This window comes from Astatotilapia calliptera, chromosome 13 (assembly GCF_964374335.1).
Source record: "Astatotilapia calliptera chromosome 13, fAstCal68.1, whole genome shotgun sequence".
NCBI lineage: Eukaryota > Metazoa > Chordata > Actinopteri > Cichliformes > Cichlidae > Astatotilapia > Astatotilapia calliptera.
Genome location: NC_137434.1, coordinates 32,969,834 through 32,994,131, shown reverse-complemented (window position 1 = coordinate 32,994,131; position 24,298 = coordinate 32,969,834). Strand labels below are relative to the sequence as shown.

The 24,298-nt window shown below is 44.8% G+C and overlaps 2 protein-coding genes and 1 long non-coding RNA gene across 6 annotated transcripts in view; 1 reads left to right on the top strand and 2 right to left on the bottom strand.

The window, feature by feature from the left end:
- ctu2 (cytosolic thiouridylase subunit 2 homolog (S. pombe)) overlaps positions 1–10,153 on the bottom strand; it is an 11,742-nt gene extending 1,589 nt beyond the window's left edge. The window contains exons 1-13 of one of the 2 annotated variants that reach the window (XM_026190543.2): positions 9,954–10,153; positions 7,996–8,070; positions 5,790–5,868; positions 5,592–5,651; positions 4,510–4,570; positions 4,275–4,384; positions 3,918–4,159; positions 3,651–3,786; positions 3,415–3,546; positions 2,111–2,202; positions 1,904–2,001; positions 724–822; positions 538–640 (exon numbers count right to left, since the gene is read on the bottom strand). In XM_026190543.2, the coding sequence (XP_026046328.1) occupies positions 538–640; positions 724–822; positions 1,904–2,001; positions 2,111–2,202; positions 3,415–3,546; positions 3,651–3,786; positions 3,918–4,159; positions 4,275–4,384; positions 4,510–4,570; positions 5,592–5,651; positions 5,790–5,868; positions 7,996–8,070; positions 9,954–10,009 (1,343 nt within the window). In that variant the 5' untranslated portion in view covers positions 10,010–10,153. The remainder of the gene's footprint in view (positions 1–537; positions 641–723; positions 823–1,903; positions 2,002–2,110; positions 2,203–3,414; positions 3,547–3,650; positions 3,787–3,917; positions 4,160–4,274; positions 4,385–4,509; positions 4,571–5,591; positions 5,652–5,789; positions 5,869–7,995; positions 8,071–9,953) is intronic. The other variant, XM_080287659.1, reaches the window with a different exon arrangement.
- A 1,110-nt stretch (positions 10,154–11,263) lies between these two features.
- LOC113035106 (uncharacterized) lies at positions 11,264–11,822 on the bottom strand. Its single transcript, XR_003274283.2, has 2 exons — positions 11,473–11,822; positions 11,264–11,365 (listed from the first exon to the last, which is right to left on the bottom strand). It is a non-coding gene; the product is annotated as an uncharacterized LOC113035106 (long non-coding RNA).
- A 950-nt stretch (positions 11,823–12,772) lies between these two features.
- rnf166 (ring finger protein 166) lies at positions 12,773–23,568 on the top strand. Of its 3 annotated transcripts, XM_026190402.2 has the most exons (7): positions 12,773–12,951; positions 16,231–16,387; positions 16,496–16,612; positions 16,724–16,836; positions 18,056–18,170; positions 18,841–18,948; positions 22,406–23,568. In XM_026190402.2, the coding sequence occupies exons 1-7, from the start codon at positions 12,773–12,775 to the stop codon at positions 22,469–22,471; spliced, it is 855 nt and encodes a 284-aa protein (XP_026046187.1). In that variant the 3' UTR covers positions 22,472–23,568. The 3 variants fall into 3 exon arrangements, with proteins under 3 accessions (XP_026046187.1, XP_026046188.1, XP_026046189.1); XM_026190403.2 differs by lacking the exon at positions 16,496–16,612; XM_026190404.2 differs by lacking the exon at positions 18,056–18,170.
- Positions 23,569–24,298: the final 730 nt, after the last annotated feature.

Sequence of the window (24,298 nt, the reverse complement as noted above, 5' to 3'; positions counted from 1 at the left end):
GATGCACAGAAGAAGAAATGTGGAAGACGTTCCTCCCAGTTCACTTTTAGGACTTGACTGGTTTTTAGATGAAATCCATCCTACAGGATATAATCTCAAACACTTTGTTGCAGGCACGTGTGAATGAAAGCATGAAAGTGTCCAAATGACAGCATGCTGCCACTGTAATAGATTACCCTGTAATGTTACAGGTCTTATACCCACAGAGGGGCCTGTGGTTGCAATTATCTCAAGAAACCTGAACTTGCCTAGCCACGAGCTTTCCTCCAAACCTTAGCAGTTACAGATCAATCGAGCTGAGAAGGACCAATCCCAGCTCTTATTTTTAAACATTACAGCATTCTCAAAATAAGCAGGGATTAAACTAGAGGTAACCAAGAAGCCAGGCCAGTGAAGAAAATGTCAAAGCTTATTTCTTACATTACCGACTCTCATCAAAGAAATGTGTCAGAGTGTGACACAGCACCTAGTGGATGCACCTCATACAGTTTAGCAAACATTTGCCACATATGTCTGAAAAAGAGAAAATAAACTTACTTAGCAGAAGAACAGCAGCCTCCATCACTTCCTGCTCTCCCACAGCCCCGCCCTTCTGCAGAGGAACAGCACTGTGCGGTGAGAGGCGGCGACTGCGGCCTCCCTGTTTAACAGAAGCCGTCGTAAAAACACAGCTTTGTATCCATGTAAAGTGGAGCTTGTTCAGTTCTGAAGCAGTCACTGTACCTGGCTCTGGCCTCGGGGTTTCAGCAGCACTGCCTCGCAGACACTTGGACCCGGACAGCTGATCTGATATGAGCGTGGCCTGGAAGGCCGACGCCTCCTCTGAAAAGATGAAGACAGACCGGTTCAGTCGCGCCGTCCTGAACCAGAACGATGTCCTGCAGATGGTTTTCACCAGAGACTTCATCCCAGGATTATAACACTAACAATGAACAGCAGCCTAGAGCCTCATAATCCAGTGTTACCCTGTGCAGTCACTGCCACAAGTCAGCATATAAACAGATTTAAATACAGATATTAGACGATGCTGTTAGCATTAAGTGTTACTACACTATTATTAATATGTTTATTACCACAGCAGCTATAACACTGGTATTTCACACTACTTTGTAATTAGGTGGTCATAACGTGCCATTACCACAATATTACCGTTATTCTACATGATTATTGAGCTGTAGCAGAAATGGCGTCTGCTGGTCTTTTCCTGATTATGACAGAGTATTGATCCATTATTGATGGGACCATGTGGGCTCTGACACGCGAGCTCTGTGCTCAAAGATGTTTGTATGAACTGCTCCACAGTCTGTTATTAACATTGTGAATGTGAGCAAGAAAGAAAACATAATCTTCAAAGCTGTAATTACAGTCCTGTGGCTGCAGCACTTTGGCCTTGTTTCCACATTTAGAGGGATATAATCCAGTGGTTCGCTTTCAAAATAAAAGACACGCACCAGATAAGAAGTTGCAACGCGCGTTTGCGTACATGAGAGGAGGACAGACATTTGTTTAGAACTCTGACGGATGTCGAAGAAGAAAGCTCCTCTAAGCAGTTACGTTGGTGTTGCTCCACCTCCAAAGAAATGTCAGGCGTCCGAACCGCAACAGAAGCGCGTATTCTTGGAGAAGTGGCTGCAGGAGGTGAGCTGGCTTCAAACAAACGATGAGCGCACGGAGATGTGGTGCAGAATGTGCCGTGACAATCCCACTCCCACTCTAGCGGACAATCACAGTCCAAACGCGCGTTGCAACTTCTTATCTGGTGCGCGTCTTTTATTTTGACAGTCATTGCGCACCTGCGGACCCCTTATGTGCAGCCCTGCTTATAAATAAAGCTGAAGTGGAGCACTGTAATGTGCACAGTTACTCCTGTGTGTGTCAGTGATCTGTGGAGCGCCTCACTCACCCACAGCAGTATCCAGGCTGCACAGACACAGCAGACATCGGTCACAGCCGTCGGCTCCTGACCTTTTCCTACATGCAGTCTGCAGCTTCTCACTGGTCCTGCGTAACACACGTGCTGGGTTTAACAGCGAGACTGTCTGAGGAAACCTGCAGCACACATGATATGTTCAAAGCGCTGATGTGCATGAAGCATGTGTGTAACTGCAACCTGTAGATGGTGCTGACAGTGGAGGGGAAGTCTGTCTGCAGTTTGGTGACAAAACTCTCTGTGAGACGTTGGATGCTGGCCTTATCCACCGTCTGTGGAGCACAGAGCAACAAAACTGTACACAGGCTGGAAACCCTGAGACTCCTGGAGGAGGCGCAGGGAGAGGAAGAGACGATGCACACAGCAAAGGTCCTGACGTCTCAGGTGATGATAACAAATATGTCAAACATAGAAAACCTCCCTCCGTCTGTGATAACACCCATTTCTGTCTCTGCCAAAGTTTAGCAGCCTCGTTTCCCCTCGCGCAGTTTCTGAGAGAGCTTTGCTCACACAGTTCAAGCCAAACCATCGTATTCATGATGAAGCCCAGCTTAACCATCCAGGAACCTACAATAAGGGACTTCTTCCTGATAAGCCGGTGAAGAAGCCTGGATTTAATCTGAGGTCGTTTAGTTACAGGGAAGAAAAAGAAGATGGAGCGCTTTGCTCGAACAAGGACATTAATAAACATGAATGGTTCAAAGATGTAAGGAGGGAAGCAGAAACTGTCCCGTGGGAACAGTGCACAGCGGCACAGGTCATGTACACATCTGTACACATCTGTACTGATGGTGTGCGTTTCATGAATAACCTTGATTATTTGTGGAAGTCGGGATCAGAGAGTAAAATCCTGTTTGTTCTGGGGCGCACGCCTGAACCCGACGTCCTACAGGCTGTCCATAACACAGGTCTGAAGCAGGGTCTCAAAGCCGTGGCCCGGGGGCCACTTGTGGCCCATGTTACACCCTCTTGCGGCCTGCATGTTAACATGAAGAAATATGATGCAGTTTGGTCCCTGAAGTGACTTTGTGTTTGTTGTTGAGTGCAATGTTAAAACAAGTTGTGTAAAGGATGTAATATGAGCAGAGTGCAAACGTGCTGTGGCTCATGTGTGTAGCTGTGTTGTGTTAGATGTGAACACAGCAGACGAGCCGTGTGTTAGTTAAGAGGGAGGAAAACAATCTGTTCATGTTTGCAGTTTTGTTACATGAAATTTAAAACAAACAAACAAACAAACAAACAAACAAACAAACAAACAAACAAACCACTTTCAGAAACATTTCTGTTTTCCTGTTTGTTTTTGTACTACGTGAACAGGCCGTCCAATGAGCTGGCAGCGCCTGCAGCGCCCCCCACAGGCTGACTGACAGCTGTTCCAGCTGTGACTGACAGCTGTTCCAGCTGTGACTGGAGCGTTTGCTTTGCTGCTCTGACGCTGCTGCACATTAAAGCCTTTCACACACTTTGAATGTTTCATGCTTTACCTTCGTGTCCACACTTGGAATAACAACATAGGGCACAGTGAACAGATGGTTGTAGTAAGCTACTTCTTTGGCAGAGTAGTCTCTCATTGGCCGCACTAATATGATGTCACCGTATCTGGAGTCAGAGAAACCCTGTTTAAAACAAGGACAGCATTAAGAGCAGATTTGCTTTAAGTCAAACTTTAAATGCTGGAATACGACCTGATCCTTTACACGAGGTGACGAGGTATACGCACTGTGTCCTGGGCCAGCTGGGCTCCTCTGCCCAGTGATATACTGGTGAGAAGTTTAACAGCCAGTCGGGTGCAGCTGTCTCCCAGCATCAGTTTGCTGTAGCCCTCTGTACGAGCTGTGTGCACCAGCAGATGCTGCCTTTGAGGAACACAACACAGTCAGGTCAGGGGCTCACGTGGTGGACAAACTCAGTCGGGAATCAAAGAACCGTTTCGTGTCTAAGCAGCAAAAGCATCACAAGTAGGAGAAGCGAGTGCTTGACGCCTGACCTTAGTGTGTTCAGCAGCTCTTCTCTGGCCGTCAGCGTTTTAACTGAACCGAGCAGCTGCTGCAGCATCAGCGTGTGCGACTCCTGAACGCGAGGCAGCAGCGTCTTCTTTGGTTCTTGTGGCCTCGGAAAGTTGCTGCCGTCAGTCTCGACAAAGTGATGCACGGCTGCTTTGTAGGCGCTGGCAGGTTGCTCTGAGGGCGACGGATTGGTCGCCACGACCGAAGCGGGCAGGTCCAGCACCTTAGAGAACATCGGCGTATATTTAACACAGACGCTGGTTCAGACAGACCGCTCTGTGACCAGCTTCAGTCTAATTAACATCAAGAGCAGCAGGCTCGGCCGGCTCTACACAGACCTGCTCCAGAGGTAAGATGTAGAAGGGGAAACCAGTAGCCTGAAACACTGCCTGGAGCTCAGCCACTGTCCTCTGTCGCTCCTCCACCGACTGACCTATCGCAGCACCCTCTGGGAACAAAGACACACCCCTTTACAAGGTTTCTTTTTTAGCCAGAATCATTTCAGAAAAACGTCACCAGAGACGCAGAAATAGAAGAGAAGAGCCTTTACTGTCCGTGTGCAGCCAGACGTACCGTCGATGAAGGCAACGCCAGGCACGAATCTCAGCTTCTTGTTCGCTTTCTGACTTAAACCCTGTGAAGAACATCATTAACTATTTATGGCAGTTAGAGATATTTTAATGCCGGTTTTAAGAAGTTGATAGACTATAATATAATATTTCATGCTTTTCTACCACAACAGTGGATCCAGCATCAACTCAAAATCCTGCTCCTCATAATCAGGCCCCATCTTATCTTAATGACCTTGTAGTACCATATCACCCTATTAGAGCACTTCGCTCTCGCTCTGCAGGCCTACTTGTTGTTCCTAGAGTATTTAAAAGTAGAATGGGAGGCAGAGCCTTCAGTTTTCAGGCCCCTCTTCTGTGGAACCAGCTTCCAGTTTGGATTCAGGAGACAGACACTATCTCTACTTTCAAGATTAGGCTTCAAACTTTCCTTTTTGCTAAAGCATATAGTTAGGGCTGGACCGGGTGACCCTGGATCCTCCCTTAGTTATGCTGCAATAGACGTAGGCTGCCGGGGGATTCCCATGATGCACTGGGTGTTTCTCCTCTCTGCATTTAAATATGACTTATTATTAACCTCTGGCTCTCTTCCACAGCGAGTCTTTGCCCCCTCTTTCTTCTTTCACCCCAAACAGCAGCGCAGGGGTGGGGGGCAACTCCAGGCCTCGGGGGCCGCTGTCCTGCAGCTTTCAGATGATGATCCATCACAGCTGATTCAAACGGCTAAATGACCTCCTCAACATGTCGTGAAGTTCTCCAGAGGCCTGCTGATGACCTCATCGTGCGATTCAGGTGTGTTGACCCAGGGTGAGAATTAAACCTGCAGGACAGCGGCCCTCGAGGCCTCGAGTTGCCCACCCCTGCAGTAGCAGCAGATGGCCCCGCCCCTCCCTGAGCCTTTCTTCCTGTTAAAAGGAGTTTTTCTTTCCCACTGTCACCAAACTGCTTGTCCTACTGATTGCAGGGCTTTTCTCTGTTGTATGATAGTAAGGTCTTTATCTTACATTATAAGGAGGCAGCTGTTGTTGTGATTTGCACTATATAAATAAAACTGAAGTGAAATGACTTGTGGTGACAATGACACACCTCTTGAACTTGTCTGAGCATTGAACAGGAAGAAGGGCCTCCGGACACAGCCAGCAGGACCTGGATCAAAGGAGGCACACAGTTCTGATGCTGTCACAAACACTTCCAGCTTCTGCTGATTATTCTGGCTCAAAGACAAACTCGGACAATAAAATGGAGCAAAGTGAATTTTGTTGTGTTGAGTCAGGAACGACTTACCTTCTCTCCGGGGAAAATGATCCTGTTCTTGCCGAGCACAGCTTTGAACTTGTGAATGAAGAAATCTTTGAAACAGAGCCTGAACGACACAGGAACAGGATGTGAGCACAGCCACTGCAAACACGCTAACACCTCACATGACCTCCATGTACAAACGCATTTCTTTCAAACATCAGAAACTGTGCTGGGCTCACAGTACAGAAAAAACTTTTGTGTTCTCAGCAGCCAGTGTACGTCTATTCTTCACCAGCCTGAGCCGCGCGTCTCCACTGAGGGAGGAAGTCCACCTGACAAAGAAGCATCTGTGGTGGGCTGTGGAAACAGGCCAGAGCCAGTCTGGCTGAGCTGGATGCATCATGCCAAGCAAAGTTATGCAGGGTGGGCCGTTTCTATGGATACAGCGTAATAACATGGGGATGGTTGGTGATATTAAAGTCCTGTTTGTGGCACATTAGTATATGTGAGGGGCAAACTCCTCAAGATGGGTGGTGACCATGGTGGCCATTTAGAAGTCGGCCATCTTGGATACAACTTTTGTTTTTTCAGTAGGAAGAGGGCCATGTGACACATCAAACTTATTGGTAATGTCACAAGAAAAACAATGGTGTGCTTGGTTTCAACGTAACTTTATTCTTTCATGAGTTATTTACAAGTTTCTCTTTGTTCACAGCCATTAACATGTCGAAGAGGTTAACACGTGAGGAGCGGATCGAAATTGTGCTGATATCTGGTGAACGACGTAACCGGGTCATTGCAACAGATTTCAATGCAAGACCCCCTACAAGACCACCCATCTCCCATGCTACAGTTAGCAAACTGCTTGCTAAGTTTGGTGAAACTGGTTCAGTGTTGGATTTGCCAAAATGTGGACGCAAGAAAACTGTCACTAATGAAGAAACATCAGTGGCTGTCCTAGCTTCATTCAGCAAGAGCCCACAGCGCAGCACTCTCCGCATGTCACTGGAGAGTGGCATTAGTCGAACATCCCTTCGGTGGATATTAGCTACTCACAAATGGCACCCTTACAAACTCCAGCTGCTGCAGCATCTCAGCAAGGATGACCCAGATCGGCCACAGAATTTGCAGAATGGGCAAAACAAAAACTGGAACAGGACCCTCAGTTCACGCAGAAGATTTTGTTCAGTGATGAGGCAACTTTTATGTGAATGCTGAAGTTAACAAACAAAACCACCACTATTGGTCTGACACTAACCCACATCGGATGGATCCTTCCAAGACTGTTGGACCAACAAAAGTGATGGTTTGGTGTGGTATATGGGGCACAACGACAGTGGGTCCATTCTTCATCAATGGAAACCTCAAGGCTGCTGGATATTTGAAATTGCTACATGATGATGTGTTTCCCTCTTTATGCACTGAAGCTGGCACGTTCCCTGAGTTTTTCCAGCAAGATGGTGCACCACCACATTATGGGTGCAGGTCCGAGCATTCCTAGATGAACAGTTTCCTGGAAAGTGGATTGGTCGTCGTGGGCCAGCTGAATGGCCCCCAAGGACTCCCGATCTGACCCCCTTAGACTTTTATCTTTGGGGTCATCTGAAGGCAATTGTCTATGGTGTGAAGATACGAGATGTGCAGCACCTGAAACTACGGATACTGGATGCCTGTGCTGGCATTTCTCCTGCGGTGTTGCTATCAGTGTGTGAAGAGTGGGAGAAGAGGGTTGCATTGACAATCCAACACAATGGGCAGCACATTGAACACATTTTATAAGTGGTCAGAAACTTGTAAATAACTCATGAAAGAATAAAGTTACATTGAAACCAAGCACACCATTGTTGTTCTTGTGACATTACCAATAAGTTTGATGTGTCACATGACCCTCGTCCTATTGGAAAAACAAAAGTTGTATCCAAGATGGCCGACTTCTAAATGGCCACCATGGTCACCACCCATCTTGAGGAGTTTTCCCCTCACATATACTAATGTGCCACAAACAGGACTTTAATATCACCAACCATTCCCATGTTATCACGGTGTATCCATAGAAACGGCCCACCCTGTAGTTGGTCTGTTCCACTGTCCATGAGCGCACGGTGGTGGCTACGCTCACCGTCATCACAGATGCAGTCATGTATCCCTGCAGTGAGGCACACTGCTTACCTTAAAAACACCCCAGCCACCACAGATGAGCTCTCAGTGTTATCTCTCACAGCTCTACATGTAGAAATGCTGCGCAGCTTACCTGCAGTACGCATCTCCTGCTCTGATGACCAAAGCTGCAGGCGCCTCTTTGCATTTGACACATTTCTTTGAAACACTAACAAACAGGAGAAGAGCAGCCATGTTAAAGCAGGAATGACACTGATGATGACAGTGAGGCGATCTGGGATTGTGTTCTCTATGGTTCCCTGTGGTTCTCCATGGTTCCTCCAGCAGAGTTCCAAAGACTTAAGTTGTAGCAAATAGTGATGCATGACTAAGGTTGTTTTTCATTTATACGATAAGCATTTTTAAACATATTTAGTGTTGTTGAAGTGAAGTGTTTACTGAAACCATTTCTCAGTTTCAATAATTGATATGCTGCGTTTATTCTATTTTCAGTAAACACAGCGTCTTTACTATTTTCCTAATATCAGGATCACTTCAGGAATTGCATTGAAGCTTGTAAGTTCTGCTGTGGCTTCATATATGAGAGAGAGGTCCGCTTCTGTGATGCTGAGTTTCAGTGTGTAAATAAATAAACCTCCAGAGAATCCTGCAGGTCATCTCAGCCAAAAATCCCCACATTTCAACCCGTCTGGTTATGACTGAGGAACAAAGGGCCCTGAGGCCATTCCCCAACTCTCTGTGAACGGCACTCACGGCCAATGATCAATGATCAATGATCATTCCCACATCGATGATTATAAACTGGGCAGCACGGTGGTTAGCACTGTTGCCGCACAGCAACAGTGTGGAGTGGAGTTTGCATGTTCTCCCCGTGTTTGCGTGGGTTCCCTCCGGGTACTCCGGCTTCCTCCCATTATCGGTTAATTGGATAATCCAAATTGCCATTAGGTGTGAATGTGAATGGTTGTCTGTCCCTGTGCGTTAGTCCTGCGACAGACTGGCGACCTGTCCAGGGTGCACCCCGCCTCTCGCCCTATGACAGCTGGGATTGGCTCCAGCGGAAGTGGATGGATGATTATAAACTGACCTCCCAGCTAGTTTCAGTCAGTCTAAGGTTGGAAACCTGCAGACTGACTGAAGGAGTCACCTGGTGATGATGAAACGTTTCTCTACGTCCAGATGAACAGGAGGTCTGCTGATTCAGTCACAGCATTCTGCCTTTTGTTCGCTTTATGTTTAAAAAACATCAAAACTCCACGGTGGGCTTAGCACACAGACTGTACCTCCTCCATCTACAGAGGCAAACAAAGTGAACCTGGATGAACTGGAGTGGGCTGCACTCCTCCTCTGAATGGAGTTTAAATTAAGTGGATGAGTGTCCCCAGTGTCACTGATATGCCACCACAGCGAGCTCAGCTACGGCCCAAAACGCCGGTTTGCACAGCCCGTGACTAAAGGGCGGTGTTCCATGACCTGGCTGGTGTTCGGTGCAGAGTTCAGGTGGAGTTTTTACGGCGTCCTGACTTATTACACGAATGTTTTTACACCTTTTCGTACGGGTTGGGGAAGCGACGATTTTGGGCTCAGATGGCCTGCTGCTCTGGGACAAGTGTTCCTCTGATCTCAATATTATCAAGTGTGAACTTGAAGCTATTAAGGGACGTTCCAGTACATGTATTTGTAATGTACAGGTTAAAATGAAGTGAGATACTTAGAGGTAATAATAACTAAGGATCAGCAAAGAAGAAGATGCTTAAATCTGGACGTAGACTCAACCAGCGGCTCCGGACAGAACTGATGAGCAGCTCTGTCTCTGCATTATCGCAGACTCATTATTTAAAGCTGTTCTCATGAATGCATGTGATAAAGCTCAGCTTTACGGATCTTAGCACTGCACAACGATGCAGATGAATTGGCTACAACATTCACAGACATCCCAGCTGCTGGACTCTTATTCCCCTCCATGTGATATCCAAACTAATGCGGTTATGATATCGATCAAATCCCAGCTAAGCTTATCTGCGTTTCATCGCTGGGCCTTTTTATCATCCATAAACATGCTTATTGTCAGCACTGTAGACCTCAGCCTACCTGGGCGCGGCGGCGCGCTCCATCTCCCCCCGGTAATCTTCCTCCACCTGACACATCGCGGCCGTTAGGAGAGAAAACAGCCAAAGCGAGCTCCAACTGCCAGATCAGTGAAAGCTCCAGCAGCTGATTCTTTTCATCAGCAGACCAGCACTGACCCACTGCCTCCACACCACAGGCTCGTGTCTGAATCGTGTCGCTGTTTGATGACGTAGGAAACGCTTCTTTGGTACACCGTGAGGTATGTCGCCACCTAGTGGTGCGGAGAGTAGGCTGTTTGTTTAAAATCCTGGAAAGTGTTTTCTTGCAGACACAGGTGTATACGTCACTCAGGTGATGTAAACGTGTTACAGCGTGACCTCAGTGTTGCCGTTATGGCGCAGACATTGTTTTGTTGTCCCTGTCTTTAAGTATAAACAATATAAGTAGAAATGGGCTTATCCTTTTATATACATTTCGAAATATAAGCAAGAAAACTAAGTACCAAACTGTAACTATGAACTATCTGATATGGTGACTTTGTATTTTAGATTTTCTCAGTGAGGTTTAAATGTTTTGCAACTGTAAGTGTTGTTTTTATGTACCCTCACATATCAATGAAACCCAGAATCATTGCAGAAAAACCGCTATCATAGCCTCAAAGAGGCAAATGGATAAAAGCAATCATTACACATACCAGAAATCTCGTATTAGATGACAATGCACTATGCACATATTCAAACTAAAAACACACATTATCCCTGCTGATGGTTAGTTTAATGTAACCTTTCTTGCACAGGCTGTTGTTCCCCTGGTAACATAACATTACTACCTTTATAAATAAATGGCAACAACACAATTCTTTTAGGGGTTTGGGTTTTTTTAAATGAAAGACTCCAGAGATGGTTTAAATCGGATTCATAAGCTTTTAAGGTAGGCCACACTGATTGCCACGGAATGAGGAACAGGTGAGTGGGAGTGGCCAGGACCCCGGCCAGGTGCGGAACTGGGGAAACACGAGCCGCTCACTTGGAGCTTGACAGAAAAGCATAGCTGGTGGCTAAACATCTGTTAAAATACGTAGTTCAGATAATATTACTGTAGAAGGGAAAACAGGAAGAGAAACGTCAGAGAATAGAGAGTTATTAGAACACGCAGATGTAAACGATTCAATAAATGGACCTCTCAAATCAGAGTCACCACGAAGATCAGGTTTGTTATCTAACGAGAAGTCAACTTTGTGACTAAAGAATATTATTTACAATAAAATCTGGGAAACGGAAAGAAGCAGTAATGGTAAAGATCTGCACGCCAGGCAAAGATGACACAGACACTTTTGAAATTGAAAAAGCACAGGGTACGATGTGGAGACAAGGTTTATTCATCCAAATGAGGAAGATGGCATCGCAGGGTGAATGTAGACAAGGATTTTCTCTCTGGAAGGCAAACACAAGTAAGGATAGGAAATAATTATTCTGAGAAGTATATAGTATGCATGTCTATAGTACTTAATATTAGAAAAGAGCAACTGACATTAAATTACCGGGAAAGCTTAGATGGTGATGGAGGCGCATCCAACTCGGGGAATGGTTAAACCCTGCTGGGTCTAAGAAAACATGAGGAGTTTTGGTTGGACTGTGAAACCAAAAGCAATCAAGCTCAAGTTAAATAGAACCTTTAGCAGTAATACAGCTGTGGATACCTCCAGATGCTACAGTAGATTTCACTTTGGTGGAAAAGAGAAATGAGGATGAGGAGTTTACTTTAAACCCACGTACAGTACAGAAATATATTTGTGTATAACTGTAAAGAGTATAGAGTAGCTTTTACTTTGACCTGAGTTTAATATCAAAGTAGGGAAACTGATAAATGATGGACTCGCTACACACAGGAGAAATGCTTGTAACCTTATCAGCCACTGGGTTGAAGACACCACACCATTAAGACCAGTCATTTGTTCAGATTCCAGTTCGTCATTAGTACGTTTACAATTCAGAAAGTAGACCAGATATATTCATCGAAATCAAACAGCTGGAGAAACGAGGAGACGGGGGAGGAGGAGAGGATGACTTCATGTCTCAGATTTGGGCACACTGGGCCGAAGCGCACACTCTTCATTTCAGGCAAACATTGGAAAGCGTGAGCACTGTGGCGATGAGGCAAAGCAGCTCGTTATATGACACTGTCGGGAAGAAGGAAGACAACGGATTCAAAACCCAAACAGAATCGAACTGAAACTAGATTTAACTGATTTAGAAATAACTCGGGAAATTATCAGGGAATATCTCTTCATCTTAGACAAACGCATTTGTATGATAGGCTCGATCCACATGCCAGACCAGTTGTTGGAGGTAATGCACCGAGCAGCCGCCAATAAACACCAAAGAAGAAGAACTCCAGCTTCCAGAAAGCATCGCGCGCACAGGCTGTTTGTTGTGGCTGCCTCGCGCGCGTCCGCTGGCAGCTGACAGCGTATGCGAGCGGCTCTGTGGCGCTGCGCGTTGCTTGCGCGTTGCTTGCGCGTTGCTTGCGCGTTACTTGCGCGTTGCTTGCGCGTTGCTTTCCTAGCTCACTTTGTTTGTTCAGCTCATCCTCGCGGCATCGTGCGCACACTCGCCAACAACACTCCCACTGTTTACTTGTTCGGCGTGTCTTTCTCAGCCGCGGAAAGGTGATGCTGTGCTCAGTGGAGGATTTTATGTCGAGCCAAAGCCATCATGTTTGCAGAACGTTAGTTCAAACTCCCGACATGAAGCACTAGCTACCAGCTGTCTGAGTGCTTGGACCGCTTCCTCTTTCGGGCACCGAGCAGTTGTCGACGATTTCAGGTCGTCTGCGGCTCCATGATGGCGATGTTTAGGAGCTTTGTGTCGGCGAGCTCCCAGCTCCGCCAGCAGCAGCAGCCCAACGGCGGCCCGGGCTCGCTGGCAGCCCCGGCGGAGAGCATCGAGAGCCAGTTCTCCTGCCCCATCTGCCTGGAGGTCTACCACAAACCCGTCAGCATCGCCAGCTGTGCTCACACGTAAAGTAGCCGCTTGTTCTTCTGCTTTCTGCTGTCGTGCGTGGACGTAAATGACCGTGAACGGTCACTTTCATGTCCAGCTGTGGTCTTCTATCGAAGAACACGTGTGTCTTTACAGCAGCTGACCTGAGTAAGTTTATGTGTCCATCAGCATCCTCTGACGGCACCGAGCCCGAACACGACGATCCGTGCGCGTGCGTGCACGGAGTTTATATGTGCATGCACGCGCACACTTTCAGATGACAGTAAAATGTTTATAAACGGTAACTTATCCATTGTCAGCACTACAAGACTGTCATATTAAACTATAACTGTGCGTGACACCAGTAGGCCCACTGGTGAGCCAAACAAGCAGAAGACCTAGAGTTCAATCTTGGCCTCATCCTCGGGTTGTGCCAGGAACTGGGTTCAAACCAGTTCAGCTACTTGCTGCAGAGAGCAGCTGAAAGCAGATGGAGTGTGCAGTGTTGTTCTCTCACGTTCCCCTCCACACTCGTACAAAAGGGTTTAACATGCAGGACCTAAATGCCAGTCGTTTCTATTTTTAAAATGATGGCAACATCCTGTCAGTTTAAGACAAGAATGGATAAATATTTCACTAATCCAGATTTCAGAGTAACGGTCTCCAAAGGTTGAAGTGTACCGACGAGTGTTGGTTCCACACGGGGAGATTACAGGACTCGCTGAACAACAACGATCGTCTGCTTTTAAAAACTCAGCTTTTAGGTCACATTTCTGACTTTAATCTCAGAATGGTCAACAATATTTCTTCTCTTGACTTGGTCCTAGTACTCCTTCAGCTCATTTCGTGCTGATGCTGTGTTGACACTCGTGTTTGTGGGAGTTTTCTGGATAAACCCAGTGCTCTGAATCCTTTTCCTTCCTGTCACATTTGCTGGCTCTCAGTTCTTTGATTAAGTTGATTTCTTTTCTTCGCTCCTTCTAAGCTGAACTTTCAGCACGATGTCCCATCATGTGCATCACTCTCTGCAGCTTTGAATAATAATTTTAGATCTTCGGCATCTGGTTGTCATCATCTCTGTTTCTATTTTTGAATAAACTGTGTTAGAGACACACTTGACCTCAGTAAAGGTGGTTTGCAATCTGTTTCTTCCAGCCTTGAAGAGGCTGGTAAAGAGATGTCAGCTCTTTAGTGTGCTGAGACAGAAATCGTTTCAGCAGCGACACAGAAACACAGAATCAAGGCTCATTTTATTTATGTTGTGTCAGCATAAATATCATATAGTCCTGTTTACATCAGGACTGGTTCACTGCTGCTGTCCTGCTGCAGTGACTCAGCGATGCTCCTCTCATGTTATACACTGTGCAGCATATTAGTCTTCGATTATAGTCGACTCATTAACACTCTGTGATGTCCTGGCTGTGAAATATCTGTAGTTTGGTTTATATACCTCCATTAAATAAAATATATTAAATATCCATTAAATTGAATCGAACACAGATTGTATGCTGTGGAGCGTTTGTAGGCCGGGTGAGTCTGCATCTACTCGCTGTAGTCCAACACAAAGAAGATAGCAGACTGCTCTGCTTCCTGGTCCCAACTCTGGATTGTCACATTTTGGAGGTTTTAATAAAGTTGGACAGATTTTTAGAAGTGAGAGCTGAACGTGTCCCTGCTGCTCTGACTGGGAAAGACCAGAGAAAACCACAAACTCCGACACTGTTTAGTTGCACACTGATTTAATGTTAATACCCGGGTGCCGTTACTACTGACGTGATGTTCTAGCTGAATGCAGTGACAGCATTCACCAAGCATTTATTATTAGCTGAAAATAACAAGCAGTGGAGGAATTTTACAGACCTTTCCATTTATGAATCACCTCAGTACACAAAAAACTCTATTGTGAAGAATAAAAATAATTATCCTGCAGAAAAATGTGTCCCCATGTTCAATCAATTAATGTTAGTGCTTCATATGTTTAAGACTGAGCTCGTTTTAAATACTGTGTATACTGTTTAATGTGCAGCATCATGTTCGTTCAATTCAGTTCATTTGAGTTTTATTTATACAGCAAATCACAACATAAGTCGCCTCAAGGCGCTTCATAGATACAGAGAAAAACCCAACAATCATATGACCCCCTATGAGCAGCACTTTGGCGACAGTGGGAAGGAAAAACTCCCTTTTAACAGGAAGAAACCTCCGGCAGAACCAGGCTCAGGGAGGGGCGGGGCCATCTGCTGTGATTGGTTGGGGTGAGAGAAGGAAGACAGGATAAAGACATGCTGTGGAAGAGAGACAGAGGTTAATAACAGATATGATTCAATGCAGAGAGGTCTGTTAATACATAGTGAGTGAAGAAGAAAAACCCAGAGCATCATGGGAATCCCCCGGCAGCCTACGTCTATTGCAGCATAACTAAGGGAGGATTCAGGGTCACCTGGTCCAGCCCTAACTATATGCTTTAGCAAAAAGGAAAGTTTGAAGCCTAATCTTGAAAGTAGAGATAGTGTCTGTCTCCCGAATCCAAACTGGAAGCTGGTTCCACAGAAGAGGGGCCTGAAAACTGAAGGCTCTGCCTCCCATTCTACTTTTAAATACTCTAGGAACAACAAGTAGGCCTGCAGAGCGAGAGCGGAGCGCTCTAATAGGGTGATATGGTACTACAAGGTCATTAAGATAAGATGGGGCCTGATTATTTAAGAGCTTGTATCTTTAAATCAGATGTTTATAGCAGCCGTCTTTTATGTAAACTATTGTTCATGAGCTCATAAACACAGGACTACGTCTTGATTTTTTTAAGTATATTTAAATTGATAGATATGTGTTGAAGTTCTGTGTGCTGGGGTCTGCACTCACTCAGCTGGGCTCTTGTTGACTGTTAGCATGCTGTCTGTGCAGGTTTGTTTAACTTGTTCAGTCCTTGGTCAAGTACAGGAAGGAAGAAGGAAAATGAATAAACAGAAAGAAGAATAGCAACACCCATCTGATCATTAAGTGCTTGAGCCACAAATTTGGATGGTTTCCTTTGGGTTCCTCTGAGTTTTACTGCCACCTGAGCTCAGCTAAATATTTGACAACAGCTTTGAATGAACTGCAAGTGGAACTTCTGTATGTTTTTTCTGTTTTAGTCAGACTGCAAAGCATTGATGAATAAGAGACATGTGACTTTTATGTAATTACCCAGGAAACTTAAAAACAGCCTAATTGTGAAAGAAATCCTTTGAAGATGGATTTAAACGAGAGTGACAGTGGAGGAGCCAGCAGCGCTCTGCTGGCCTGAGTAAAGATGTTACCTTTGCTGTTTGCTTTTCCAGGTTTTGTGGGGAGTGTCTGCAGCCCTGTCTCCAGGTGACCTCACCTCTCTGCCCCCTCTGTCGCGTGCCCTTCGACCCCAAGAAGGTGGAGCGGTCCTCCAGTGTGGAGAAGCAGCTGGCTTCATATAAAGCACCCTGTAGGGGTTGTAACAAGAAGGTAGATAATGACTGCTCCAGCAGATAACAGACCCCCACAGTGTTATAAAAATATTATTTGCTGCACAATTCACACTGTGAATGTAAATCTTTTCTTTTTTATTTATAGTCTTTGGCCATTTGTGCAAATTCAACTGTGAAACTGAAAAAGGAAATAAACGTGTCAAAAGTGATAATGGGTGAAATGAAAGTCACTATAAAAATGGACGACAGTCTGAGAATCAGAGTAAGATGAATAGAAGTGAAGAGCAGACTAAACGCCCCCCCTCCATGCAGTGTCACTGTGACTCTTTACATACATGTACAGTCATAACCTCAGGTGTGTGCGTGCTTTCAGGTGGCTCTAGTAAAGATGAGGTCCCACATTGCTTCCTGTTCCAAGGTGCAGGAGCAGATGGCCAACTGTCCCAAGTTTGTTCCTGTGGTGCCCACCTCCCAGCCTATACCAAGGTACCCACACTGCAACCATGTTCATGCAGCACAGCTGATACATGATACTTTAATCACCTCACCTGAATGCAGCCGTTCACACCATCATTTCACTGGATGGATTTGAGGCACTTCTTAGAACCAAGCTCAATATTTTGGATTTTTTAGATCCAAAGAAACCAGTGTGACCAATCAGACCCTGCATTTGGCAGCAAGCACAGTCATACTGCACACTGGTAGTGTAAATAGCAGTGTGCACTAATGCTGTGTTATCTGAGACACTCAGCTAGCTGCTGCTCTGGGTCAGTCAGCTCTCAGTGCCCCACTAACATCCTGAATCGTGGCCACGATTCAGCTTCCACTGCTCGGCCGAGACGTCCTCCCTGCTGCTGCCTGCGCGTGTCAGCTGGAAGGACTCTCAGTTCAGTCCTGTATCAGCGTTATCATCGTTTCATGTCCACTTCATTCTCTTCACAGTGCAGCTTTACACTGCACTACATCACACAGCAAGTCTGGATCTGGAAACGTTTATGGTTTCATGTTTTTATTGCAACACATTCGGTGTGTAACAGCCTCCAGAGGTGTGCGGCTCGATCCAAATGTCGATAGTATCAGAGACACTGCTGCTGTCGCTAAAAGATTAATCAGTACTTTCCTTCTCGAGCCCACTGTGTGTGTTCAATTCATTCATGTTTTTGTTTGGAAATGTAAAACATGCACCTGAACCTTTGTGTCACGTCTGTTTTATTTACAGCCAATAACACAACTGAAGTTGACACAAACTTCCTGTGTTAACTCAATGCTGTGGAACGTGATAGTGATTCAGTGGCCATCAAGGTGTGTCTCAGAGTGGGACACACTGCTCTGCTGTTAGAGTTCAAAGTGCCTCTATTTTATTTAGCAGTGCTGCTGTCTGCAGCACAAGTGCAGTTTGGTCACACAGTGAAGTGTTGCCAAAGTGCACATGTGTGACCCACAGCTGAGCCTTCCTGATTTGAGAGGCTGTGATCACAGACCTGTAGTGTGAGTGAGTTTGCAGCTCTCAGTGTATTTGTGTAAATGTCACGTTTGTGACTTTTTCCAAATACAAGTTCAAATTTGTTGGACACATTTTCCAACAGCGTAGCTGCCTGTGAGACTGGATACATCTGTACATGTTCAGCTTCACTGTGACACAAATGCACACACGTCGGCCCAGCCTTGTGATAATTTGTGTGTGTGTGTGTCCTTTTATATGCAGCAATATTCCAAACCGGTCAACATTTGTGTGTCCGTTCTGTGGGGCCAGAAACCTGGACCAGCAGGAACTGGTGAAGCACTGTATGGAAAACCATCGTAATGACCCAAACAAAGTGGTGAGATAGTGACGACTGCACCAGACTGTCAAACTGTGTTTGTATCAGGATAACATCAGCACCATCTAGATTATTTCTGGGTGTCAGGAACAGAGTTGCCTTTAATCTGTCCGTGAAACAGCCGCACAAACGTCTCCGGGAATCTTTAGGAAATCTTGGAAAAGTCTTTTCCATTTTGCCTCGGAGTTACAGTTCTGTTCCTGCTCCCACTGAATTCCTCCTGAAGTTACTGAGGTGTTAATGGCTGTAAGGTGTAAGCAGTACAGAACACAGATTTCCAGACTACCACACTCACTAATTTCCTGTTAACACGTGTCGTGTGGCTCATCTCCTTTGTTCGGCTGGATTCCCTCCTCACCTCAGCCCTGTGCAGGCAGCGTGATGGTGCAGTAGTTAGAACTGCTGCTTCTCACCAAGCAGGTTTCTCTGTGTTTGCAGAGGCGCTAAACTAACTGTGTTTGTGCAGTAGATGCAGTAAACACGGCCTGTAGTCCAAAGAAAAGCTGGAAGCTCGGTCAGACCAGAGAAGCCTTATATAGAGATGCCAGTTTGCACAGGTTTCTATGAGAAAGCCCACACACACTCATCTAGTTGTTTTATATCCACAGCTTCCTGCCTGCTGCACCTGTGATGTGTGTGTCCTTTAATGGCTGTGTGCTCGTCCCTCCAGGTGTGTCCAGTGTGCTCAGCCATGCCGTGGGGAGACCCCAGCTACAAGAGCTCCAACTTTCTTCAGCATCTTCTCCACAGACACAAGTTCTCATATGACACGTTTGTTGTAAGTCCAGAGGAACCATTGTTCTTTAGAAATGATTTTTTAAAAGAAAAGATTCTTTGTGCAAACAAACAAGGACAGAAATTCTGATGTGTGTTTGCGAGCAGTTTGGAAACATGATAATTCAGTTTCACTACGTTATCCTCAACTATATAACGACTGTATAACGACTTTATAACGACTATATAACGACTGTATAACGACTGTATAACGACTATATAACGACTATATAACGACTGCATAACGACTTTATAACGACTATATAACAACTGTATAACAACTGTATAACGACTGTATAACGACTTTATAACGACTGTATAACGACTTTATGACGACTTTATGACGACTTTATAACGACTGTATAACGACTGTATGACGACTGTATGACGACTGTATGACGACTGTATGACGACTTTATAACGACTGTATAACGACTTTATAACGACTTTATAACGACTGTATAACGACTGTATAACGACTTTATAACGACTGTATGACGACTGTATGACGACTGTATGACGACTGTATGACGACTGTATGACGACTTTATAACGACTGTATAACGACTTTATAACGACTGTATAACGACTGTATAACGACTTTATAACGACTGTATGACGACTGTATAACGACTGTATGACGACTGTATAACGACTGTATAACGACTTTATAACGACTGTATAACGACTTTATAACGACTGTATGACGACTGTATAACGACTTTATAACGACTGTATAACGACTGTATGACGACTTTATAACGACTTTATAACGACTGTATAACGACTGTATGACGACTGTATGACGACTGTATGACGACTTTATAACGACTTTATGACGACTGTATAACGACTGTATGACGACTTTATGACGACTGTATAACGACTGTATAACGACTTTATAACGACTGTATAACAACTGTATGACGACTGTATAACGACTTTATAACGACTGTATAACGACTGTATGACGACTGTATAACGACTTTATAACGACTGTATAACGACTTTATGACGACTGTATGACAACTGTATGACGACTTTATAACGACTTTATAACGACTGTATAACGACTGTATGACGACTGTATAACGACTTTATAACGACTGTATAACGACTGTATGACGACTGTATAACGACTTTATAACGACTGTATAACGACTTTATGACGACTGTATGACAACTGTATGACGACTTTATAACGACTTTATAACGACTGTATGACGACTGTATGACGACTGTATGACGACTTTATAACGACTGTATAACAACTGTATGACGACTGTATAACGACTTTATAACGACTGTATGACGACTGTATGACGACTGTATAACGACTGTATAACGACTTTATGACGACTGTATGACAACTGTATGACGACTTTATAACGACTTTATAACGACTGTATGACGACTGTATGACGACTGTATGACGACTTTATAACGACTGTATGACGACTTTATAACGACTGTATGACGACTGTATGACGACTTTATAACGACTTTATGACGACTGTATAACGACTGTATGACGACTTTATGACGACTTTATAACGACTGTATAACGACTGTATGACGACTGTATAACGACTTTATGACGACTGTATGACGACTTTATAACGACTGTATAACGACTGTATGACGACTTTATAACGACTGTATGACGACTTTATGACGACTGTATAACGACTGTATGACGACTTTATAACGACTTTATGACGACTGTATAACGACTGTATGACGACTGTATGACGACTTTATAACGACTTTATGACGACTGTATAACGACTGTATGACGACTTTATAACGACTTTATAACGACTGTATAACGACTGTATGACGACTTTATAACGACTGTATGACGACTTTATGACGACTGTATAACGACTGTATGACGACTTTATAACGACTTTATGACGACTGTATAACGACTGTATGACGACTTTATAACGACTTTATGACGACTGTATAACGACTGTATGACGACTGTATGACGACTTTATAACGACTTTATGACGACTTTATAACGACTGTATGACGACTTTATGACGACTGTATAACGACTGTATGACGACTTTATAACGACTTTATGACGACTTTATAACGACTGTATGACGACTGTATGACGACTTTATAACGACTTTATGACGACTGTATAACGACTGTATGACGACTTTATGACGACTTTATAACGACTGTATAACGACTGTATGACGACTGTATGACGACTTTATGACGACTGTATGACGACTGTATGACGACTTTATAACGACTGTATAACGACTGTATGACGACTTTATAACGACTGTATGACGACTTTATAACGACTTTATAACGACTGTATGACGACTGTATGACGACTGTATGACGACTTTATAACGACTGTATAACAACTGTATGACGACTGTATAACGACTTTATAACGACTGTATGACGACTGTATGACGACTGTATAACGACTTTATAACGACTGTATAACGACTTTATGACGACTGTATGACAACTGTATGACGACTTTATAACGACTTTATAACGACTGTATGACGACTGTATGACGACTGTATGACGACTTTATAACGACTGTATGACGACTTTATAACGACTGTATGACGACTGTATGACGACTTTATAACGACTTTATGACGACTGTATAACGACTGTATGACGACTTTATGACGACTTTATAACGACTGTATAACGACTGTATGACGACTGTATAACGACTTTATGACGACTGTATGACGACTGTATGACGACTTTATAACGACTGTATAACGACTGTATGACGACTTTATAACGACTGTATGACGACTTTATGACGACTGTATAACGACTGTATGACGACTTTATAACGACTTTATGACGACTGTATAACGACTGTATGACGACTGTATGACGACTTTATGACGACTGTATAACGACTGTATGACGACTGTATGACGACTTTATGACGACTGTATAACGACTGTATAACGACTTTATAACGACTGTATAACGACTGTATGACGACTTTATCAGAAACATGTGCTTTTAACCACAGTATGCAGTCATGAAGTGACAAACCAAGTTATAGGGCGGGGCTGCCAAAGTACGTGTACGTATGTGTACATGGCCCCGTACTCTTTGACCAATCGGTGGATGGCACCTAAAGCGCCCTGAGGCAACTGCTGCGTTGATTCGGGGCTGTATTAATAAAGTAAATTGGCACCTTGTGATCAAACTGAAGTGAAGCTGCTGCTGCTGCAGAGTGTGTGCAGCTGGACAGAAACTCTGACTGAAAGAAAAGTAAAACATGATCATTTATAAGAAAACAAAATGAAGAAAAGTGTCTGGAGAAATTCAGACTGTAAGGCTGTAAATCCTGACAGTTCAACGATCTGAATCACAGAGCGTCTAAACAAAAGCTTGTTAGACTGGCAGATACATTCGTACAGTAATCAGTGCTTTCTGTATTTGGTCAGGACTACAGCATCGATGAAGAGGCAGCGCTGCAAGCAGCTTTGGCACTATCACTGACTGAAAACTGACCGAGCTCACACCACTGCCCCCTCTGTACTTCTGTTGATCCTTCTGGGAGGTCGAGGCTATCATCCACCCAGCAGACACAGCTGAGCTAGCCTGGTTCATGGAGTGTGTACAGGAGCTCCACCACAGACCACAGCTCCATACACATCCTGAAACATGTTTGTTTTTTAAATAAATTCCAGTCTGCATCTTTGTGCTCCGCCCATCGTCAGCTTCACTTCACAGCTGCAATAAGGATCACTACCTTCCTGAAGACGACACATACTGCTGATGTCAAACCCTCAGAAAGGTCAGGCTTCTGACTGGCTGCTGCTCGAGGTTAGATCTCAGAGAGCCAGTGAACCCAGCAGAGTTCAAATTCTGTGGTAAGCTGCTGGGAAGCCACTGAGTGCTGATCTGCTGGTTATCTGCTCAGCACAGCCACCCCGTGTCCCTCCTGGCAGAGCAGGTCACCTACTAACTGGAAGGTTGGTGGTTCGATCCCCGTCTGCTCCAGTCTGCATGCCAAATACCCTCGGGCAAGGGCCTGGCCCCCGTTGCTCCCCGATGCATCCGTCCGTGTCAGACAGAAAGCACTTACACAGAAGAAAGTGCTTGATGGTGTGAACGAGGCGAGTTTAGAAAGGTGCGAGTTTGACGCTCTGTTGAACCTGATGCAGCCAACGTGTTTCTGCAGCTTTGGACACGTCTGTGTTTCCTCTGCATGTAACACGGCCGCAGCACAACCTTCCTGTTGTTTCCTGCACTTTTGTCAGGTTTCGTTTGACAGCTGATGAAATCTTTGAGCAGGTCTGACCTGCGAGCAGAGGAGCGTCAGTGAGCAGCCGATGCTGAGGTTTAATGAACTGTTTTCATTGTTTTGAACGTGGCTGCCATTAGGTCACCATAGCAACCTGAACACAACAGTCGTCGGCGAGTAAAATGAACTGTGATCAGCCCACACGTGATGTAATGTCCACAGACTCAGCTGGACGATGTCAGACATGAATGTCGAGATTTTAAGATGTATCTGCGTTTGAACGTGGTGGAGTGTCTCCAGAATAAACATGTTCCTGCTGGGAGCACGAAATAAAAGTAATGATTCACGAGGTTTCTACAACATTGCCTTCTTTGTACTTTCCTCTATTGCATGTTCCTCTGACGGTGTTTCCTGTTGCCACGTGAAACTGAAAGCCCGAGTTATCCACCGCCGCTCTCTATCCTGGCTTTTAACCAGGAAGCCTGGCTGTGCAGAACTAACTGACAGCTACAGAGCTGTGTTGGACTGTGGGTTGGTGTCTAGCTGAATTAACCTGAAAAAGATGAATGGTGCTTTTATAAGTCTTGCACGCACGGTGCACCACAGGCTACACTGGCTGTGATTTCAAATTTTGTTTGGTTGCACCAACACACAGCTGGGAAGGTTTTCTGCAGCCTGTTTATTACGTGGTGTTCAGCTTTTTCCTTTAAATACCGATGTATCTGCATCTCTGGTGGCCTCCCAAAATTCTTTGCAGTTTGATGAATCTTCTTCATTTCTCACACTATCTGGCAACAAGTGTGAATTGAATTAGCAGAAGAAGCTGCACGGATGCACAAACAGATGTTTTTTAGTGTTTCTCTCCAGGGTTTCAGGCACTTTGTCCCTGTAACAGCAGCAAAAATCAAAGTTCTGATGAGTCGCTGGAACAGGTCAGACATCTGTTAAATATTACACACGTATTCTGCTGTGAGCTCTGCCGTCATAGTCAAAGTCAAATGTATTTTTATGGCACATTTAAAACAACGAATGTTGACAAAGGTGCTGCACAATGAAGATCAACACAGGGAGACATGATAAAAGTGGTTTT

Bases quoted from the DNA above. Each gene is read 5' to 3' on its own strand.
- rnf166 (XM_026190402.2), top strand. From the start codon at position 12,773: ATGATGGCGATGTTTAGGAGCTTTGTGTCGGCGAGCTCCCAGCTCCGC. The intron at 16,388-16,495 runs GTAGATAATGAC...TTTTATTTATAG, and splicing joins GTAGGGGTTGTAACAAGAAG to TCTTTGGCCATTTGTGCAAA. The intron at 16,837-18,055 runs GTACCCACACTG...TTTTATATGCAG, and splicing joins ACCTCCCAGCCTATACCAAG to CAATATTCCAAACCGGTCAA.